The sequence below is a fragment of the Rhyacophila brunnea genome, unplaced genomic scaffold (assembly GCF_057557595.1).
Source record: "Rhyacophila brunnea isolate RB1 unplaced genomic scaffold, BYU_Rbru_1.0 scaffold_21, whole genome shotgun sequence".
NCBI lineage: Eukaryota > Metazoa > Arthropoda > Insecta > Trichoptera > Rhyacophilidae > Rhyacophila > Rhyacophila brunnea.
Window position 1 is genome coordinate 25,355,581 of NW_028232871.1, and position 21,790 is coordinate 25,377,370.

A 21,790-nucleotide genomic window follows, 5' to 3' on the forward strand; every position below is an offset into this window, starting at 1 on the left:
GAACATTAGGGTTGTTTGTAAAGAGCAAACAAAACTGAGTAGGTTACAAACAAAAAGGCTTCCTTTATTTCAAATACACAACAGTCATTCTTTGAAATGTTAAAATTAAATCAAATTAGTTTATTATTTTAAATTTAAACAATGGAAAAAGTAGCTCAGTATTCAAGGGTATACTTCAGTGAAACGGCAAGTAATTTTCAGCAATAGGTAGGACGTAATTTTGCAAGCGTTGCCAATCGGAGAGCAATAGTCGACTTGCGAGCACGTCAATTTATTTTGTGATGGTGTCGAAGGAATTAATTCTTAAATCGTGTAAAGATGACTAAAGAAAGTTACGTATTTACTCGAAAAACAAAACATGTCAACGAATATATTATTATTACTTAAATAACAATAAACGTAACATTAAATGGACGCATGTTGAATTTTTATGACAAATTATGTTTTGTTCGTTACGCGTCGTTTGCAGAATCTCGTCTAATCTAGTCACGATCGTTTTAAACCATGCCTCAACTGAAGTATAGCCTTAATGTAATATAATAAAAGTTTTAACCTCCCTAAAATCTGTAATTGGTGGAGAGTAGCCCTTTTGCTTTTGACCTACTCATAATAAACATTTGGAAAATTGTTACTGAGGTAACTCGTTATCTGCGTAGAGATTGTTCGATTTTCTATCCGCCTGTCACTTCGGATCACTGAAATCATTGGGACACAATATTACACCTGTAATGGATAGATCATTGTTTGACTATTATTAATTACACGTTATTTATTAAGCATGATACTTAAACTTTTCAATAAACTAAACTATAATGATGAAATAAGTAAAATGTGGCAATCAATGGTTCCGTGAAAACCAAGTAGTGTCAGCAGAATCCATAACATACAACTCATTCTCAAATTACTATTATTTATTTTAAATATTGTTTAGTACGTGAATTTTCCTTGCATACATTTTCACACAATCGTATTACTACATAGTAAACACTTTTTCACCTCAGCAACCTGTATTAATGTTTATTATATTAAAAATTTATTTTCTCACCGAGGCCTGGGATACTCAGTGTAAGCATTTTCCATCATGATAGCTTCAATAAAAATGACTATCACGATGGAACAAATTTCACTCCGTATCGTCGCGTCGAAGGTTAATACTATCTCACTCCTCATTGTACCTCAATCGTGTAACTGTCACACTACCTCGGGCTATTTTGTATCGTGTAATATTGTCTCTATGTACCTACGTAAACTGTTAAATAAACTTGTCATCTCTACCAGCAACTACTAGTTTTCATACTTCACTCATCTCATCATCATCTACACACACATACTGCCAAAATATATATAATGTTTTATTTTCATTAAAGTGTATCAGTCAAATACTGCAAATTAAACAACATTATATTTCAAGTCCCGTAAATATGGCTGTCTTGAGACTTTTTTTAAAATACTTATCACAGCCTATCTTCATTCAACAGGCACCCTTCCTAACTATTGCATATCGCGTTGTCGTCGTCATCATCATCATCATCATCAGCCTATCCACTGCTGGATGAAGGCCTCTTCAAGCTGCTTCCACTTCTCTCGGTCCTGTGCATTGCGTTGCCACGTACTTCCGCAGAACTTTATCATTTCATCGATCCAGCGGCCTCTAGGTCTACTTTTGTACTTCTTGGATACCACTGAATGACTAGATTTGTCCAACGATTGTCTCTTCTTCGAGATATGTGTCCAGCCCAACTCCATTTAAGGCTTTCAATAAACTCTATTACATCGCAAATTCTTGTCTGCTTTCTTATCCACTCATTCTTATTTTTGTCCTTTCGCGTTATGTCCAGCATGCACCTCTCCATACCACGTTGTGCTACTCTAAGTTTCTGGATCTCTCTTTTACTTAGGATACATGTTTCACACGCATATGTGATCACGGGAAGTACACACAGGTTGAACACTTTGCGCTTTAGGCACACACTTAAATTTTGAACCACTTTTGAATTTGAAACCCATGTTTTGCACCCATACTTACTGTAGTACTGGAATAACACATTGGTTAACGATTTATGCGTTAATGAGAAGTTACTCTTGAGTACTTATAATATTCAGACGTCCGTATAAAGAATAGTATACTCATAAATTGATAACACCGTAATAATATATCTGCCTACATTTGAAACAGAGTTACAAGCGGCCTGATAAGAAGATGCAATGAAAGGAACGCGGTGCGGGGTGACGGGAAAGACGCAAGCAATCATTATCCCGCCAAAAATAAATTTCCCATTGACTCGTTAGTGCTTTGAATTTCCTCCAATCTTGTTTATGCTAACTTTTGTCTATAGAAGCGCGAACGAGCCGATTCAGTGTTACCATTATAAATATAATCTTCCATACTACAGTAATAAAAGGAATTTGATTATTCTAGGTATAAAATATACCTATATTTCATACGTTTACTTCAAGTAATGACGAGCCAAAATAATAAATGCGTATAATTGAGCTCATACGAAAAAAAGTTATATAATAAGTATTATTTCCAGGATTTAAAATAATATGTTTATATCTTAGGTATTACTGCATTATTCAGGAATAGGAAAGAACACTCCAATAGTGTAACTCAGAAAATAATATCCAACTTCAAGTATCCAGTATCAACTGTATAACTGACAATGATCCATCAAACTTTACCATTGTCATTCTTCAACTTGAATAACATTGTATATGTTTGAGGACACTAAGGCACTCATTGCTCTCATCGTCCTTCTTAACGCAAAGAGCTTACTGCGCGACGGTAAGGGTAACTACGTCTTGGCTTAAAGCGCGGAAATTGGCATCTTATCTTTTTCTCACTTCTGCGGAGGACTGTGTCATTCAATACGAATCAAATAATACGACGAATTTCGTCATGGTTAATTTGGAAACGAATTTTACATAAGCTGGTTAACGAAATAAAAATTGAAATAGTTAATGCTTCCTCTTCAAAATCTCGATGGTATTGTGACTGTTACATTTTTGCGTCTCAATTCCTGTGGACATATGGTGCGAATGACCAAAATCTATCCCGTGATAGACCTGTCGATCGCGATTAACGCATTGGACATGCCTAGTGTAACTCATTCCATTTGTTGTAAACTAAAACTACACTATTATTATTATTTTTATCCAAAGTTAATGAAACAATCAAATCTGAATTATTAAACGTAAATTGTGGTTGAGTAACGTGGTCAATACATTCTAACATTTTGTATTTCCACAGTAATTAAAATTCTAATTAATGATTCTAATGAATGTATTATCTACTGGCCGGTGACCGGATGAAAATCCCACATTTGATAATGTGAAAAACATGCGTAATTGGTTTATAGTAATATGGGTGAATACAATTAATACAAATCTTCATTTAACAAGAAAATTAGAGCTTAATAGATCACAATAATTAAACAGTCAATCCATTCTCAAAAATCATTTAACTTAATATGGATTCCCAACCTTTTTAGATTATCGACCTCCCTTTAGTACACGAATAATAATGCAACCAGATCAAACATTTACATAAAAAATCATTTTTAATAAGGCGAAAAAACACATAAAAAATATTTTAATAATTAAATTGATGCGTTATCAATTAATTCAATTTGAAAATTACCTTTATATTATGTAACTTCGCAATCATCACATTTGCGTCTTTTTTCACGTGGATTCACATTTAATTCACTTTATTAGTCTTACCGACAAACATTACAGTTCTTGTATTAGTTTTACGTCTACGTTTAAATTCGCTTTGGTTTAAATTTTATAGTATCTGACATTACATTTTTATTAATCTCTTGAAGACTTTATCTTTTCCTTCGAGAACTTACCGGTTTTGTTGAAACGGTGGAATTCTCACATTTTCATTGAACAGAGTTAATCAAGTGTCAGTTTACTGTGTCACACAATTAATAAAAATATTGAATTTAATACAATGAAACAAATGTAAGCATGAAATTCGATCAGAAAAATGTACAGTTTGTTACTAAAACTTCTTCTTCTTCGATGGCGCTACAGCTCAAGTCGAGCCCTGGCCTCCTCCACCGCTGTCCTCCAGCCGGAACGGTCCTCCGCACGTCTTTTCCAGTTCCTGATTTTTAGTATCTGGTTGGCATCTTTTGTAACATTATCACCCCATCGTGTGCGTGGCTTTCCCACTGGCCTTTTCCCTCCTGGGCTTCCTTCGAGGATCTTCTTCGGTATCCGTGACTCAGGCATGCGCTGGACATGGCCTGCCCAGCTTAGCCTCTAGAGTTTTATGAAGTTGGAGAGTTTTTAATCTTGGTATAAGCGGTATAGTTCCGTGTTGTACCTAATTCTCCACTCCCCACCATCATTCATGGGTCCGTATATCCGCCTAAGAATCTTTCTCTCAAAGCAATCCACCATTAGAGCTGCTTTCACATTTAGCGTCCATGACTCGCACCCGTATGCAACAACTGTGCGTATGACGGTTTTATAGAGCCGCGTCTTAGTTTTTCTGTGGACATTTCTGGATTTGAATATGGGCAGCAATGAGAAGTACGATTTATTTGCAGCGGTTATTTGGGCTTTTATTTATTCCAGTTCCTCGTTCTCTTTTGTAATATTGGAACCCAGGTATGTGAACCGGTTGACAACCTCAAATTGATGGTTTCCAAAACTGGAACTTTGGCCCAGCCTACTATGATTTTGTCGGCTTTGTACCATGACTTTAGTTTTGTTTTCATTTACTCTTAAGCCAATCTCTAGTGCGGCCCTTTGGAGGTGGTCAAATTCTTTTTTCACAATCTGTATGGATCTACCCATCATGTTGAGGTCGTCTGCGTAGCCAACCAATTGGCTCGGTCTGCTTAATATAGTGCCGCTCCTGTTCACTTGAGACTTTCTGATAGCGGATTCGAGGGCTAAGTTGAACAGCATGGGAGCCAATCCGTCTCCTTGCTTAAGACCCCGAGATACTTCAAAGCCCTCCGTCCGTTGGCCATTCACCTTCACCTGGGAGAGTGTATTCTGCAGTGTGATTCTAACAAGCCTGACTAGTTTTGGTGGGATTTCAAAGTCCAGAAGGACAGTGAATAGTTTTTCCCGGTCGATGCTGTCATATGCCTGCTTAAAATTAATAAAGAGCTGATACTAAAACACCGATTAAAAATTAATTTTGATATTGAGATTTGCATAATTATCAATATTTTTTCAGTTAATTATTATTTAATTGGCGGAACCCTTGAGACGTTTATTTAAATCTCTTGGAACCCCTAGTTGGCTGACTTAGGGTAAGAGGTACAATGATGGGCCAGTTAAGCGAATGGCTTGCTTTGATCGGTCAGAACAAGCTTATTAATGCGGTTTTATTGAAATGCAATTTTTTTTCGTGTTTACAAAGCATGTATATTGATATATAGGTGTACATATTTTATAATACCAAACATGGTTATTACAAAAAATATAAATGAAAAAAAAATCGCAAAAAGTACAGTGATGGGCCACGCTCAGATAGTGATCGGCCACTTTCCAGACAGTGATGGGCCACCCGTCTTTTTCTGCATAAATTAAACAACTAAGGCTTACTTTTCAATAAAATAATGAATCAACGTGTCTAATATTATGATATAATCAACAAACATACTCCTTTATCTCACCGTTGATGTAATAAAAGAGGATAGAGTGACAGAGAGTGTATTCTAAGGTCTTAGAAAATTATCGACCTATCTGTTGAATACTTTATCACCTGAGTCACTAAATAAAACATCAATCTCATTTGGGACATGGACCTGCTGAGATTTTGGAACGCAATTTGAATGGAAGCTATCTTTATATACTGAACATTCTAATTTAATAAGATGTTTTATTATTATTTCACAAATCGCACAATGATTTTGGCCGCCATTTTTTAAACTTTATTATTTTTGATTGCCTCTACTTTCAATTGCCTCATTAAAATGTGTGGTTTTTGCCTTTATTCTTTTTATCTTCCTCTGCACTTTTCTTGTTTTCCATTTTTTGATCTTAAATATCTCTATATTTTTGCGAAGTGATGGCAAATGGAACTCTTTGCAAAACATGTTTATCGTTTATTTTTGGTATCTGAGGCCATGATAATGTTTGAATTAGAACTGTAGATATATTAACCATATGTTCATTTATTTCTTCCATGCGTTCAGTATCTATTTCCATGTTGCATTCTCTCACGGCACTGACACGTTACATACATTTAATTGGGTTATATTTTCTATGCTCTTGCTGTTGTCAGATAATGACTTAATTTGATTAAGTTTTTCCGCAATCGGTAGGTATGGTATAAAAATGTTTTATCTGTTTACGTCAGCTAGTATTTTGAATATTTTTAAGCTTTTCTTCTGTTTAATTGCCCACTACATTCATTAAATCTTTAAGGATGAAAACAGCATTTTGCGATATTTTGCAGCTTTAACTGGAGGGAAAACAGTTATATCTGTAGGCTGAAGAATCCCAGATGCATTAGGATTATAGTGCTATAAGATTTATTTCAAATAAAATTTTAGACAAAGCTCACTAACTTGGTAGATAAGATGTGACTTATGCCTTTCGATAAATAATATAGGAAACTCTATTCACAGAGTAACCAGATTCGGATAGAAAATATTTCCAATGTATTGTGTATGGTGGCACTCAATTTTTTTTTTTTGCAACTTCACATAGTGATCCCCCATTTTTATAAAAGTATGCAATCTCTATATATCTATAGTTTAACATCATATTTAAACTTAAATTATTCAGTATTTTGATATTCTGAAAGAAATGGGAAGTTAAATGTTTCTAAATACAGTGATCGGCCAGTACAAATTCAGTGATCGGCCACGTGGCCAACGACTGTCTAAAATTAAAATAACATAAAAATAAAAACGGCAGGTACCATAGTGCATTATAAATATTGTATTTAGCATAAAAAAGTTAACTAAAAGTTAAAAACCATTTTTTCAGTCATGGGCCAGCCCGGCCCATCATACAACTGCTACATATATTTAGTGCAGTAAATGGCCACCCAGCTAGATGTGTCATTTTAATTTAAAATAGTCGTAGACTTAACATAATTATATGTTTGAATATCCAGCATAACGATTATTAAATAAAAAGTATAATTAGTAATATAGTTAAAGAGATCTTACCTTCCAAAGTATGTTATTTCCTTAACAAAAAGTTAAGCAATTGTCTGACAAAATGCAAAATGTGTGACTTGGTATACAAAATGGTCACTTATAGGGTCAGTCTTGCTACCTATACTGGAAATAATGTGCTAGAACCGAAGTATATGATGTTGTGAGTCACATATAGGAACAAATACCCATAACTTAGGTTTTTAAATACCTATTTTTTGTGTTTTACTGCTGAGTGGCCCATCACTGGAGGGTGGCCCTCGATTGTACCTCTTACCCTACACACTGACAGGGTGATAAATAAGAACATGGCCGTGTTGAGCAGTAGGCAGTTACATATTATTATCTAAGCAGAGAGTCGATCTTAAGTCGATAAGCAGACATAAAATGCCGCTCTTTACTATTTTAATCTGAAATGTTATGTAAATTTATTACTTGTTGCTATCTTGTACATATATATGCATAGAAAATCTTTAAACTTACTTAGTATTGACACGTTTATAAACAATCCTTACGATATTAGGACCACAAGCGAACATTTTGTAATTTTCACGTAATTCACCACCAACATGGTATGTCATTGCTAGTAGGGTTAGTAAACAATGATTAGTAGATACATACGTATAAAAATGGATTACAGTTTTTCTAAATATCTCAATTTTTGTTCATTCTGTAAGAAATATTCTCCCTCGAGTAGAATTCACTCTAGTTCATTAATAACTATCTAAACCTAATCAAGCTCAACTTCCAAATGTGCACTCCATTGCTTAAATGCTTTTCCGAATTCTTGCGGAACCCCCGTTGGGAATCACTGCCCTAGAAAATACCTTGGGTTCGCGACCATAGATTGGGAAACCATGCCGTATTCAATATATTATGTATATGAATCTATATTCGGTGTGTATTGTGCAATTAAATTTATTGTCCCCGCAGTCAATTATAATATAGATACGCTATCTTTTTGTAACACATAGTTGGCGCAAGAGAAAGAACTGTCATTTTTACAGATAACTCTAATCCTAATTCTAAGCAAAAAGAGTAGTACCTAAGGCTACTTTTGATTGGTTAAAAATGTGCCGGTTGTTGTTTCGAATTTCGAATAAGCGAGTAGGTATACCATAAAGTGAGCGTCGTAAAACGGACGTAAAATCAAAGGCGGGCAACTTCAAAACAATTTAACGATGGCCAAAATTCACAAACGAAAGAGTAGAAGCATTTCAAAACATTGCTGTTACACTATCCAACCGTGCGCGCCGTTAAAGAAAATCTCAACAACAAGATCGCGAAATAAGCACCTTGGCCGGCCGGTTAATGGGGGGCGTAAAATTTTAAGCGCGAAACCGTATTTTCGTTCGAATTTTCGAACGCGTTTTCACTTCATAGCTGCTAAATGTGCATCTGTTCTACTATTAGAATAATGTATCTATTACCTATCAACGAAATAACAATCATTTATAAACATCTTGGCTAAATAGACTAATAACAATTGAGGAGCTGAGGATTGAAAGAAAACAAGTGCATCGGTGACCAAGTTGAGTAAATCTACTTGATACTTAAATATGATTAACTATTTTTTTTATTCAACGAATAATTCACAAGATTTAGAATGTTATGATATTGAGCGAGTTTACAAGCTACAAGCCGGCGAATTTACTATCTGCTAGTAAACTCGCCCAGTGTAATCATCTAACTAGCTAACATGCAGATTGTAAACAATCTACGAGAAAAGTTGAAAGCCGGACTACTTTACTTGCTACTCGCTGGCCTGTGGGCTTGTTAGGTAGTAAGCTAGCCGCGTGTCATCATAGTTGCTAGTGAACTAGCTGCGAGTACGAGCAAATTAAAAAAACAACACATGGTTTCAACTCGCTAGCTTGTTGGCTTCTGAGCGAGTGGAAATTTTTGTATGTCATCATCACTATCGCACTAGCTGACTCGCCCGCCTTTAAACTCGCTCAATGTAATTGAGCCTTAAGTTAGAACAAAAAATCTTGGAGTGATCCGTGTCGTCGATGAGCAATAAAATACAAAAGCCGATCGTCAATAGTAGCTCAATTTGGAAAGCGCTTCAGAGAGTACTAAGACCCATTAGTTAAAATTTGTCACAATTACGTATGGCGCCTTTAGCATATTGGTCTATGTGTATGGGCGCGAAGCCCTAGAGATGCCGGTTCGATTCCTGTGGGATTTTTTTATTATTGGTTATACTTAATATATTTTCTCAGAAGTGTTTTCAAAAATGATGTAAATTACACATTACTTTTGTCTACATTATGTAATTGAGGTATCGTTTCAAAATGTTGGATAGATTAATAATTCTGTGGCTATTTGGCAGAAGCAGACATGTTCGATTTTTGGTGTTTTGAGGTTTAAATGCAGATTTGTTCTTTTATGTGTATATTTTTATTTGCCAAAACCAGATATGGTTTATCTCTTCTACTGACTTCATAATCAATGAAACAAGTTTCAGATATGTTTAAAATTAAGCAAGTCATATTTGCCAAAAAAGATATGGTCTATATCTGGTACCATATCTGCTTCTGGCAAAATAATAAGTATTTAATATAATCAATATATTCTACTTACTAAAACAAGATATGATTACCGTTTGGGTAGGTACAATATGGATTTTGGAACATTTTTTTTTATTTATTCAGTAAAATTTTGCAAGAAGATGTTTCAGAATATTTTTGGCGTATCCTGAAATAAAATTGACGTCGCAATTGCGACAGACAACTCGGAAACAGGAATCATAGACGGTGACCAAAGAGGACGTCACGAACCATACAATAAAAATAACATTCAAAAAAAATTAAGTAAATAATCATATTAATAGGTCGCTACTCCCGAAGAAATACACGCAAATTTTATTTATCTTCGCAACTAAATATTGCAAAAGTGGATGATCTGTATAAAAACGACCGGACTTCTCAACAGAAAAGCTTTTTATATATTCTAAATATGCTTCAATTTTTCGTAACCTAGGCTACAAATTTAAAAGTCCTAGTATAGACACTTGTAAAGTATGTGATACATATAACAATCAGATTGAGTGTGCAAACGATATAGAAAGGAAAGCTGAACTTAATGAAAAAAAACGAACACTTGACTAAGGCTGATGAATCATATAAGAAGAAAGAACACGACAAATTGTTATCTAAAACTAGTCAGTCCACTCGAATACTAGTTTTTAATTTGCAACAATGCCTACCCACACCTTCCCTAAATACCAAGATAGTGGACTAACAGATACCGCAAGCTGTTACATGTGGCATGAAAAAATTTCTGGTCGGGGATCTGATAAAATAGCACCGTGCTTCGTGCAGCATTTGCAGAATCTTCCAGCAACAGTAACTAATACAGTAGCCTATTCAGACTCTTGTCCAGGGCAAAACAAAAACGTAAACTTTTCTTCAGCATTGTCTTATTATGGCAGTGAATCTGAACACGTGCATTCTGTAGAACACATTTTTTTGGAAGTGGGACACACCAGAATGGAATGTGACACGGATCATACCCGCATAGAAAAAGCTAAAAAATCTATTGAACTTAACATTAACATCCCACAAGACTGGTACCAATTTGTACGAACTGTATGAGGCAAAAATCCGTTTAATGCGGTGGAAATGTCAGCAAAAACTTTTCTCTCTTATTCGGACATACTGAAAACTACTTTCATTAAGAACTCAAAGTGTGTTGAAGGGCAACCATTAACTTTTCTTCATAATTAACTACACAGTATTTATCACCAGACACACAACATTCAAATTGCTCTCATGAAAAATAGATAAAACGACCATATCTACTTCTGCCAAATAGCCACAGAATTATTGTTCGCAGTCGATAAAAAGGTCATTTGTTCTTATCTCTCATTTGACTAAATCATTCGAGTTCTATTCAGTGATGGACGATTTATATACTATTAATGTTGTCAAATATCGGGGTAAATATCCTGTGAATTTTTGTGATACATATAGTACCTAAGGAGCTGGATTTTAGGTCTGCTTAAGGTCGGCACTCTGTCTAGGTATGTTATTACCAACTAATTGCTTAACTCTTTAACTAGTTAATTTCGTCGTAATTAGATATGACACCTGTGGCTTAATCGGTAACGCACATTGACGCGAATTTACCGAATATGGGTTCAAGTCCCGCCAGGCGTCGTATTTTTTGAGGTGTTTTCAAATTATGTATGTTTAAAATCATTGCTTTTCATGTAATTTTGTTAATCTAATGAATTTTGAAAAATTCACCTGGTACCATTAAAAAATAAACAATCTTTGATAAAAGTAATAATATTATCGTGCTATTACCTTTTATAAAATATATATTTTGTAAAATATAGTAGACGTCGCGTTAAAATACATTGAATACAATTTGAAATATAATTATTACTGTCATCATTGGCGTATCAGATATTATAAAGTGGATTCAGGAAAAGCACAAAAATCTAGTTATTTACGTCGTACTGCATAATATCATAAACACTATAAATAAATGACGAGGTGTACAAGTATACCCACTGTTGTTAGGTATCCAACTCTCGCAAATTTTCACACAAACAAAACATTAATTTTCATGCGAGATTCCCCGCTTGAAGTGATTCACTTTTGGACTATAGTCCGGTGAATACAACTAAGCATTTTAATAGTTTTAAAATTTAGGAAAATGAAGTATAACATTTTTTACATAATTTAGAAACTGAGCACCAACCACAGTAGGTAGTTGAGTAAATGGTATACGTATAGTATATGCTTTGCACTTTTTTTGCACTTTTTAGTACAATGATACGCCTTTTTGCCTGATTACCTTGCATAAAATTAGATCAAATGATATTAACTTGTATAAATGTAATATGTACTGATAAATACATAAATAGATAATAATGTAAAAATACATATTACATTTAGAATAGGTATATTACACCATTTTCATCCTAGAGTCGGAGTGCAAAGTAATGAAGTGGCAACGCTACGATCGTGGATTCTACATAATCGTTATCAAGAATCGTGGAATGAATTGTTGTTCTTAAGATAGTGATTCATTATTTAGTTCTTAAGTGATTTACGGAAAATTTGTCGCACGAACAATTTACCGCAGTTCAGGAATGAATGATAACAAGTAAAACTCATAATAATTGTAATTCATCATGACAGTGCTACGTTCAAAGGCATTAAGCCGACATTTAATAATAAAATCAGTAAACGTTGTCATGAATGAAACCAGGTGCATGGGAAGAGTGTTGAGGTCACGCTGCGGGGTATTTTCGAACTCATCAATGACACACAGACGGTGTGTAGACGGAAATACGATAAAGAGCTGTATAGTCAATAGTACAGTTGTGTCAGATAAGTAGGATGGACGAGTCACCCCTGACAACTGTCACGCAAGCTCGCTCTGCGTCCGCTGTGCAGGTGACCTCACAGCGAAATGTAAAAAAGATAATAGGACCAACCTCGCCAAATGCGCCAACTGTGGAGGGCTCTACCCGGCTAACTACAGAGGCTGCACGAGACACCCAAAATACGCCCGAAATGCCCACACAGACGCAGACAAGCATCTTGCTGAGGAATCCAGAGTCAACTTAGCTTGGCCTCGTTCTGCCTGGGACCACTAACATGGTCAACATCACACAGACAGGCAATACACCTTCTACCACCCGTCGTGTCTTTACAGATTCGTGGATTATGCACGGCCGCCTTCCACAGCGTTGTATTGCGACATAATGAATATTTAATTGCTCACATTTCGTCCCGAATCGAGCCGCACGGGACCGATTATTTGCAACCATGCACCTCGGTGCTTAAGACTGACTCTAGGAAAGTGAGAAAGTGAGGTCTGCTGGCCGCCAACGTGATGCGCCTTGTGTACCCGCGTACTGATGCTCAAGATTTTAATCTGATTCTACGGAGGAGTCGGGATTATCCCGCTCCTCACTACGATGCTGCAATTTTTTCAAATGTCGAAAAATTGGCCTCTGTTGCAATCAGGTCCGCGTGGCCACGAAAACACAAATAAGATAATCCTAAGCCTAAAGAACTCCATCGCCACAATGCTTCTTCATAAACTCGGTAAGAAGTAATTACCGCCAGACACACCAACTGATAAGACAAAAATTATCCACACACGCCCAACTACACTGCCATGACGCACATCGAACAATTTTAATCAACATAGACTCCAAAACACAAGGACCGATCACCCCACCAAAATAATAACACGGGGAGGATACTACCTTTAACCGACAACTATACAGATGAAAGGGATAAAAGCATTATCGCAAAGCACCCTACAAGACACACATACCAAAAGTAAAAAAAAACGCATGACAAAGAAAGTGACATTCGGGAAATCGGAAGGTAAACGAAGACCGGGTTATCTCATACAAAATGGAGGAATAATGTCGAGTTGAATTAAAATTCCTCATGCATCGTAAACTGGAGAAAAGCGAGAAGTTTTAATTAAAAATATAAAACATACATAATTTTGAAAAACACTTCTGAGAAAATATATAATAACCAATAGTTTGAAAAAAGTAAGACACCCGGCAGAAATCGACCTGCAAGCTAGTAGCTTGGTATTAAGGGCCAATAGTTAAAATTTATCGTAATTAGTATGTCACCTTGTAGCATAGTGGACAATGCGCACGGAGCGTAAACTCAAGTGATGCAGGCTCAATTCCTGCCGGGTGTCTTACTTTTTTCAAAAAGATTTTTTCTATTGGTTATAATATATTTTCTCAGAAGTGTTTTTCAAAATTATGTATGTTCAGTAATTATAATGGTACATTCTTAAATCTTGTGAATAAAAGAAAAAATAGTTAATTAAAAATGTAAAATAAATATGATGAAAGATAGTGGTGAATACAACTTATTGTCGTTATTAACTTACGTTGCTACTTCAATATCACAGTGAGCGTAGAGATAATTATTAAAGCCATGATTTCGTTGTTTTTAAATATTAGAAAACGGCGATGTTAATCAATTAATTACATGAAACTTAATCGGCCGTTCATTAATCAAGTAATTAATATCGGCCGTTTTTTACGAAGAGTTATAATTTTTGAGCGGTTGCGAAAATTAATCTAGTTAGAGCTTTCGGACTAAAGCTCGCTGTGTATTTTTTAATCGAACGGCACGAGCTTTGTCGGAATTCTCAAGTTTGCAAAGGTTTTTGGCATAGCATCAAAAATGTGCGAACTTTGCCCATGAAAGTTTGTAGGTATACTGCATAAGATAAAGAGAAATATCGATTAAATCCTGCCAGACGGAGCATATGTACATCGATTTGTCGTGATGTTTTTTGTGTGAGATTGTTTTCTAGTTGGTTTTTAACGCCATTTTTTTAAGTACAAGTAAATTACCGTGTTTGTTTCGAAGTGGAACATACGAGTCTCCACAAAGTGCAAGCTATCTATATTAACAGACTGTATTATGAGGAATAGCAGTAAAGTTGTTAGCTATTTGCCCAACTTTTTGGATTTTATTTTTAGCACTGGATCACCATTAAAAAAAAACAAGATGCATTTTTTGGGCAACCGCAGTTTCGAACCGCTCATGACATATTTATTTATAGAGGGCGGCTGCTCTGCCAACTAGATCGATGTGCGTCCTTTTTTTAAAACGGGAAAAATGTTTGTATTAAATAAGTTACACAGTACCAAATATGCATGCATTTCTAAATGGATTTTTCAATTCAGGTTGATTCGGAATATGCCCGGCTTGTACGGGAACTAAAACATTCACACTATAATACGAAAAGCTTATAATAACCTTGGCCACATGGCGCGTGTCTCACCGCGAATTGCCGCGAATGAATGTGGACATCTTAATGAGGTCACTAGAGGTACCTTGACTGCGCGCGACAGTCGTAACGGTGCGGGTGCTTGTGGACGGCTCAATGAGGTCACACGTACCTGGAATTCGCATGAGTCAAAACGCGTCATGTGGACAAGGCCTTAAAACGACAGACCACGTTAATTTTACATATATTTATTTGGCAGTACCATCATTATTTAGAATGTTTTAATTAATAATCATAAAAATCATAATATATGCCATATCTGAGAGTTGGAGGGAGGCAGGAGGGAGTATTGTTCATTTGTAAGACATTTTTGGAATTAATAAGGTATTCGATATACAAATAACTTAACATCGATAGAAATATCTTGGTAGAATTGTTATATTGATAGCAGGAGAATTCGCAGGTGTTTATATTAATTTAATATGCCCTGTCTTTCATGATGAGTTGCAGAGGATGAGACATGTGTTATTTTATGTAGGACACCAAATCAATAGGTACTTCTACAAACGGCTACTCCGTCTGTGTACAAAGCTTAATTTGCGAGTGAAATTTTCAATGTTTATTTTTATCAACAAAAAAAAATCGACGTTCTAGTCGAAAGCTCTCTTTGGAATACAATATAAATGGATAGGTAAAATAAATCCATGGTATAATAAGATAATTCTGTAAATGATTCGATTTGCTTCGTTGTTATTTAATGTATATATGGTTAATTTGGTATATTCTACTATTTAATTTTTTTTTCGGACTTACCTCTCATTTTCTTTTCTATATAAAATTCTTCCAGTTTTTCAGTAAAATAGTACAATAATATTTTGGCTTCTATATAGATAGATGATGTAGGCCTCACATAATGGAGGTTACGAGTACTAATTGTTAGTCATTCGTCTAACCCACTGGGCTCTTACACTGGATCAAACACACATTGAAAAAAATATTATGCGTTGTATAAAGTTCTTGATTTTAATGACCAGAAGCGATGAAACAATTTATTCAGGCTTTCTGTCAAGGAAAACATCAATGGCCGACGGAGAGAGGGTGTTTCTCCGCTCGATAGTCTGAAATCTATAGCCAAGCTAAGTTTATGGCGGATTACAGAATTGGCTAGATAAATATAACACGTAGTGGATTTTGAATATAATTACGACCCTTAACAATGAAGAATACGACAGAGACCTAACCGAATTAAAAAAAGTAAATTGTCACGATCGCTACTAAACGGAGAATATGTAGTACCTCAACAGAGTGGACGATATATTACCAAACCTTTTTTTATGAGAAATGGTTATTAGCCATTCACCCAGCCCATTGGGTTCGCATTTTTTGTGTACAGGCGTGGGGTCGAACGGTTTCAGAGACGACCACCGTGGGTGCTGTTATAAATATTTTAACGTAGATATATATTTTAAATTAATTACTTTTTTTATTCAACGAATAATTCACAAGATTTAAGAATGTAACATTCTAATTATTGAACATACATAATTTAACTAATGGCTTTTAGTTAAAAATTTTCGTAATTAAGTATGGTAACTTTAGCATGGCGGTCTATGTGCGTGGGCGCGAAACCCGAGAGATGAAGGTTCGATTCCTGGGAATGGGACGATTTGGCACCGCGAACTGGCCTCCGCCGATTGGTCTCCGGTAATTGGCCGCCGGTACAATCGGACGCCGGCCCAATTGGACGCCGACCCAATTCGACGCCGACCCAATTGGCCTCCGGGAAGTTGGACGCCGCACAGTTGAATTAAGTGCGCAAAGGAATAGACGTACGTTACGATTTGTTAGCAAGTCAGTTTAATATGCTTCTATCTTCTCAGTAGTTGTACCTTATACATTTCGCGCTTGACACATTTTTAATATAGATTAAGAATAATTATTATGAATTATGATGTTTATTAAAATAAAATAATTCTTGCCTCGCTAAAACTTAAAGATGTGCATAATCAATTAATTTATTGTCCATACATGGGTCCTTATTTATATTTACAACAAATATTAAAAATAATGTTAGATGTTAGAATGAAAATTACATTATATTTCTGCGTTTTATCGACTTAATATTATAATAAAGCTTAAACATGTATATTATTATGCATAAATGCTTATTTTAAGATAGTATGAAATTACAAACAAAATATTAAGTAAGTTATCTGCTAAGTCTCTTGCAAAAATTGCGCAATTATTGATGTTTGTATTTTTTTTAATTTTCGGGATTTCGGCCTTCGGGATTCCGGCCATTTGGGATTTCAGCGTTCGGGATTTCGGTATTCGGGATTTCGGCTTTCGGGATTTCGGCCATTCGGGATTTAGGCCTTTGGGATTTCGTCCGGCACCCAGTACCTAAGTAGTTTATCAATCAAACTACTGAAACATTTATACTTAGCAGATAACTTACTTAATATTTTGTTTGTAATTTCATACTATCTCAAAATACGTATTTATGCATAATAATATACATGTTTAAGCTTTATTATAATATTAAGTCGATAAAACGCTGAAATAATATGTAATTTTTATTCTAACATTATTTTTAATATTTGTTGTAAATATAAATAAGTACCCATGAATAGACAATAAATTAATTGATTATGCACATCTTTAAGTTTTAGCGAGGCAAGAATTATTTTCTTTTAATAAACATCATAAGGCATAATAATTATTCTCAATCTATATTAAAAATGTGTCAAGCGCGAAATGTATAAGGGACAACTACTGAGAAGATAGAAGCATATTAAACTGACTTGCTTATTTACTCCAACAAATCGTAACGTACGTCTATTCCTTTGCGCACTTAATTCAACTGTGCGGCGTCCAACTTCCCGGAGGCCAATTGGGTCGGCGTCGAATTGGGTCGGTGTCCAATTGGGCCGGCGTCCGATTGTACCGGCGGCCAATTACCGGAGGCCAATCGGCGGAGGCCAGTTCACGGTGCCAAATCGTCCTAGACCCTCGATTCCTGCGGTCTTAATTTTTTTTAAAAGATTTTTTCTATTTGTTATAATGTATTTTCTCAGAAGTATTTTCAAAGTTATGTATGTAGATATATATGATTAATTCCAGTTTCTTTCTCAACATAATTAATATGAATTGTGAACACCTCCTACTTCTGTGAAAAAATTATATAGGCAGCTTAGTTATACGATTGATGATGACTTATTTACTTAGAATCAATTCTGTGGTATGTTCAAGTATAATTTCAAATTTGTATTATGAAAATATGTATAGGCTCGATTAATAAAGACAGTTCGAACTTTTTACGATGTTCAAATTTGAATAAAGAACATTCGGTGACCCGTTCAATTAATGTGCGGAATTATCGTTCTAATTTTAAATTGCCTCGATTCGTTCGCCTTGCATTATTGGGTGCATTTATGGACACGTCTCTCGCATAGGCAATATACAAAAATCATCATCAATCATTTAAAGATGCATGCTCGATAATTAACATCATTATTATTAAATTCAGCCATCGTGATAACAGTGTTAAAATATTAACAAAGTCAATTGCAGTGGCTATGTTTTGAATAGTAATGAATACAACGATAGAAGGCATTAAAATCTGTAGGCTGTAATCATACATGGCATGATGTCTCCCCATTTTACCTTATACAATTATATGTAAGTGTAGAGCGAATGGTAGACAACTAAAACTCGGAAAATATTTGTTACAATATCCCAACGCCACCAGCCGAACATATTACTAACGTAGCATAGCTGCAAATAACTTATAGATAAAACCGCGAGAATAAGTTATAAACATGAGTTTTATTAAAAATATTGAGCTCAAGTCAAAAATGTTTACTACATTGACTCCGTACTATAATCCGGGTGTCGATAGAGAAGTAATGGTTTATTTTAGAAAACAGGGTACCAAATCTAGCTGGTGCCATTATCTTTCACATATAACCGCTGAATACCGCACATTTTCAAGTATATTCTTCATACTCAGACACACCACAATTTTAGTCCAGCGATAAACACCTGACTTGCATGTATAACTAAAGGTGTTCACCTACGTGTTATTGCGAGCTGTCGCATTCACAAGTGGCTATCGAATGCGCGTGGCCGTAATTATTAGGATCGTTAGTGTGTGGCCTCAGTGACGAGCGTTGTGCAGAGCGCAGCGCGCAGCGTGGAGGACAAACACGTGTTACGCAATGCAGGTGGCCTTACTGGCTATGAAAAACAGCAGGGGTGTTTGTGTTTTTTACAGCGCGCAGACGAGCGCGCGCGCCCATGACAAACCAGTTTGAAATTTAACAGCGTTTAGTTCGGCGCGCAAATTATTTTCGTAATGTCGTTCGAAGAAATTATTTCTGAAATACAATCTATGCCTGAAATATGGCTGTGTTCTCATCCTCTTTATAAGAATAGAGTAATAAAGGCTAAACGGTGGAGGGAATTAGCAGTAAAAGTCGGAATTGAAGGTAAATATTTTTTTTATTTAGTATAAAGTTCGTCGTATTATTTCATTACAAATTTATTCCTGTGTTATTCTGTTTTCCCAAAAATAGTTTGAAAATTGGCGTCTTGCATCTCGCGCTGCGACGGAGGTACTATTGTTTCGTCTATTACCTGATAATTGATTCGTGGTTGATGCTGTAGCAATATTATTTATAACGTTATTATTATCAAAATGACCTTCTAGATCTCTTATTACATTGTGTAAAATGCATGTAGCTTTTATTATTATACAAGCATGTTCCACGTTTGTTTCTATTGCTTTACCTAATATAGGTACGCCACTTTGCATATAAAATTCCAAAAACACATTCAATACATTTCCGTGCGCGAGAGAGACGCTTATTAAAATTTTCACTTTGGCTATTCAAATTTCTTGCTGGAAAAGGCCGCATTATATTTATTTTCAAGGGATATGCTTCATCAGCAATCAAAACATATGGCAAACGCAGTGTTGTTCCCGGTATAATATCAGGCGGTGGTATATCGAGTCCTCCATTCTCCATGAAAGCATTAAAAGTTGAAAAGTGAAATGTTCCTCCATCACTTTGTTTTCCTCTTCCTCCTACTTCAATTGCAATGAATTTTTTATTTGCATCTGCCACACCTTGCAATACTATCGAGAAGTAATCCTTATAATTAAAATATGCAGACCCAGAATTGGCAGGGCATTTAATTCTACAGTGCTTGCCATCAATGGCGCCAATGCAGTTTGGAAATTGCCATAGTCTGTAATAGTCACTTGCTACAATTTTTAAGTCCTCCTGAGATGGATGTCGCATATGTATACCAACTAATTCTGACCATATGGCTGAACAAGTTACGTATACAATATTTGCTACTGTTGTTTTTCCCATACGAAAACTGAAAGCCATTGCTCTAAAAGAGACTCCAGTAGCGAGGTATCTGCAACGAAAATGTAAAGTACCTATATGTTATTTTTATTTCAGAAGAAACTGTAAAAAAACGGTGGAAGCACTTAAAAGACCAGTATCGCCGAGAGCTAAAAAAAATGCCTACATCCATATCTGGAGCAGAAGCAAATGATTGGGTGTCTTCGTGGCAATATTTCGATTTGATGAGATTCGTCAAGGATGAAATAATCCCTGTGCCGACAACTGGTAATTTATTTGATAGCCGAATTGCCGATGGCCAAGAAAGCAGTTATTCGCAAGATCCTGAAGATTTGCCGTTAATAGACACAGAAACGTTGACGTCCGTGAGCTCTCCAGCATCTCAACTATCGACGACTTCCTCAACCTGTAAGAGAAAACGCAACCCTAACTTAAGGGAAGATTTGCTGGAGATAGAGAAAAAAAAGCTTGCGATGATTGAAAAACGTTTCATTGAGAGTCAAGATGCCGAAAACTTACGAAAAGATGAAGATTATTTATTTTTAATGAGCATAAAGCCGACAATGAAGAAGTTGACAGAAATTCAAAAATTGCGTTTCCCCGGTAAAATAAATGACTGGCTGTTGGAAGCTGTCACGCAGAATGAGTATGGGTATTATGATAACCGTGGTTATATTGCGCAACAAGGTGCACGATCCAATAATGATACACCAAACTTTACATCGTCATAATCTTGTATATTGCCTATTCAAATAAAAAAAAATATAGTACATAAAGTTTTGTTTTCATTTACCTTAACGTCACTATTAACTTCTCTGCAGGTGTTATGCAATTTGATATATGAAAGTTTGTATTTTTTACTTTTAAACGTTGTTCAATTTTTTCTAATATATAGTCAAATGTTGATATGGACATCCTTGTATATTCATGAAATTTTTCTTTATCTAACCTTAAACTTTCATATAATGTAACAAATTCCCCAAACATTTCTCTTTGTTTCACAATGTCGCTAGGACCTTTCTTTTTATACATAAGATCAGTTTTAAAAAGCAAACTTTCTTCTAAACACATGTCAATAATATCGTACGACTCCATAATAACTTTTCAAACCGAACCTCGCGCTCCCAACGCTCTCTGTTCACTAAGGCCATAGCAGACAACGCCGCACGCTGCGCTGCGCGCCGCGCTGCACGCGACGCCTTCTAAAGCCGTACACTCAGTGTCCATTTGTATCATACGCGTCTTTTATTTTGGGCATAACAAATCGGAATATTGCGTTGTTGACAGTCTCGAGGCCTGTCACGGACTGCTTGAATCAGGGGCGCTACAAGTTGTTTTAGATATTATGAGTTCTAGCGTGTGACGCCGTATTGCGTGCATAGCGGGGATGATGAAGTACTTACTTATTCAAAGGGCAAACAAATGCTCTTGATGCATAACCAGATTATTTCCAGATCTTCTATTTAATTAATTCATTCTTCAACTAGCTAATATACGAATTGCAGGATAACTATTAGATCCCCTGGTAGT

The 21,790-nt window shown here is 35.6% G+C and overlaps 1 protein-coding gene across 1 annotated transcript; it reads right to left on the reverse strand.

Moving 5' to 3' along the window:
• Window positions 1-717: 717 nt before the first annotated feature.
• LOC147070897 (uncharacterized) lies at window positions 718-21,348 on the reverse strand. The gene is made up of 4 exons (XM_085949259.1): window positions 21,054-21,348; window positions 19,844-20,312; window positions 4,738-5,115; window positions 718-723 (listed from the first exon to the last, which is right to left on the reverse strand). The coding sequence occupies exons 1-4, from the start codon at window positions 21,329-21,331 to the stop codon at window positions 718-720; spliced, it is 1,131 nt and encodes a 376-aa protein (XP_085805385.1). The 5' UTR covers window positions 21,332-21,348.
• Window positions 21,349-21,790: the final 442 nt, after the last annotated feature.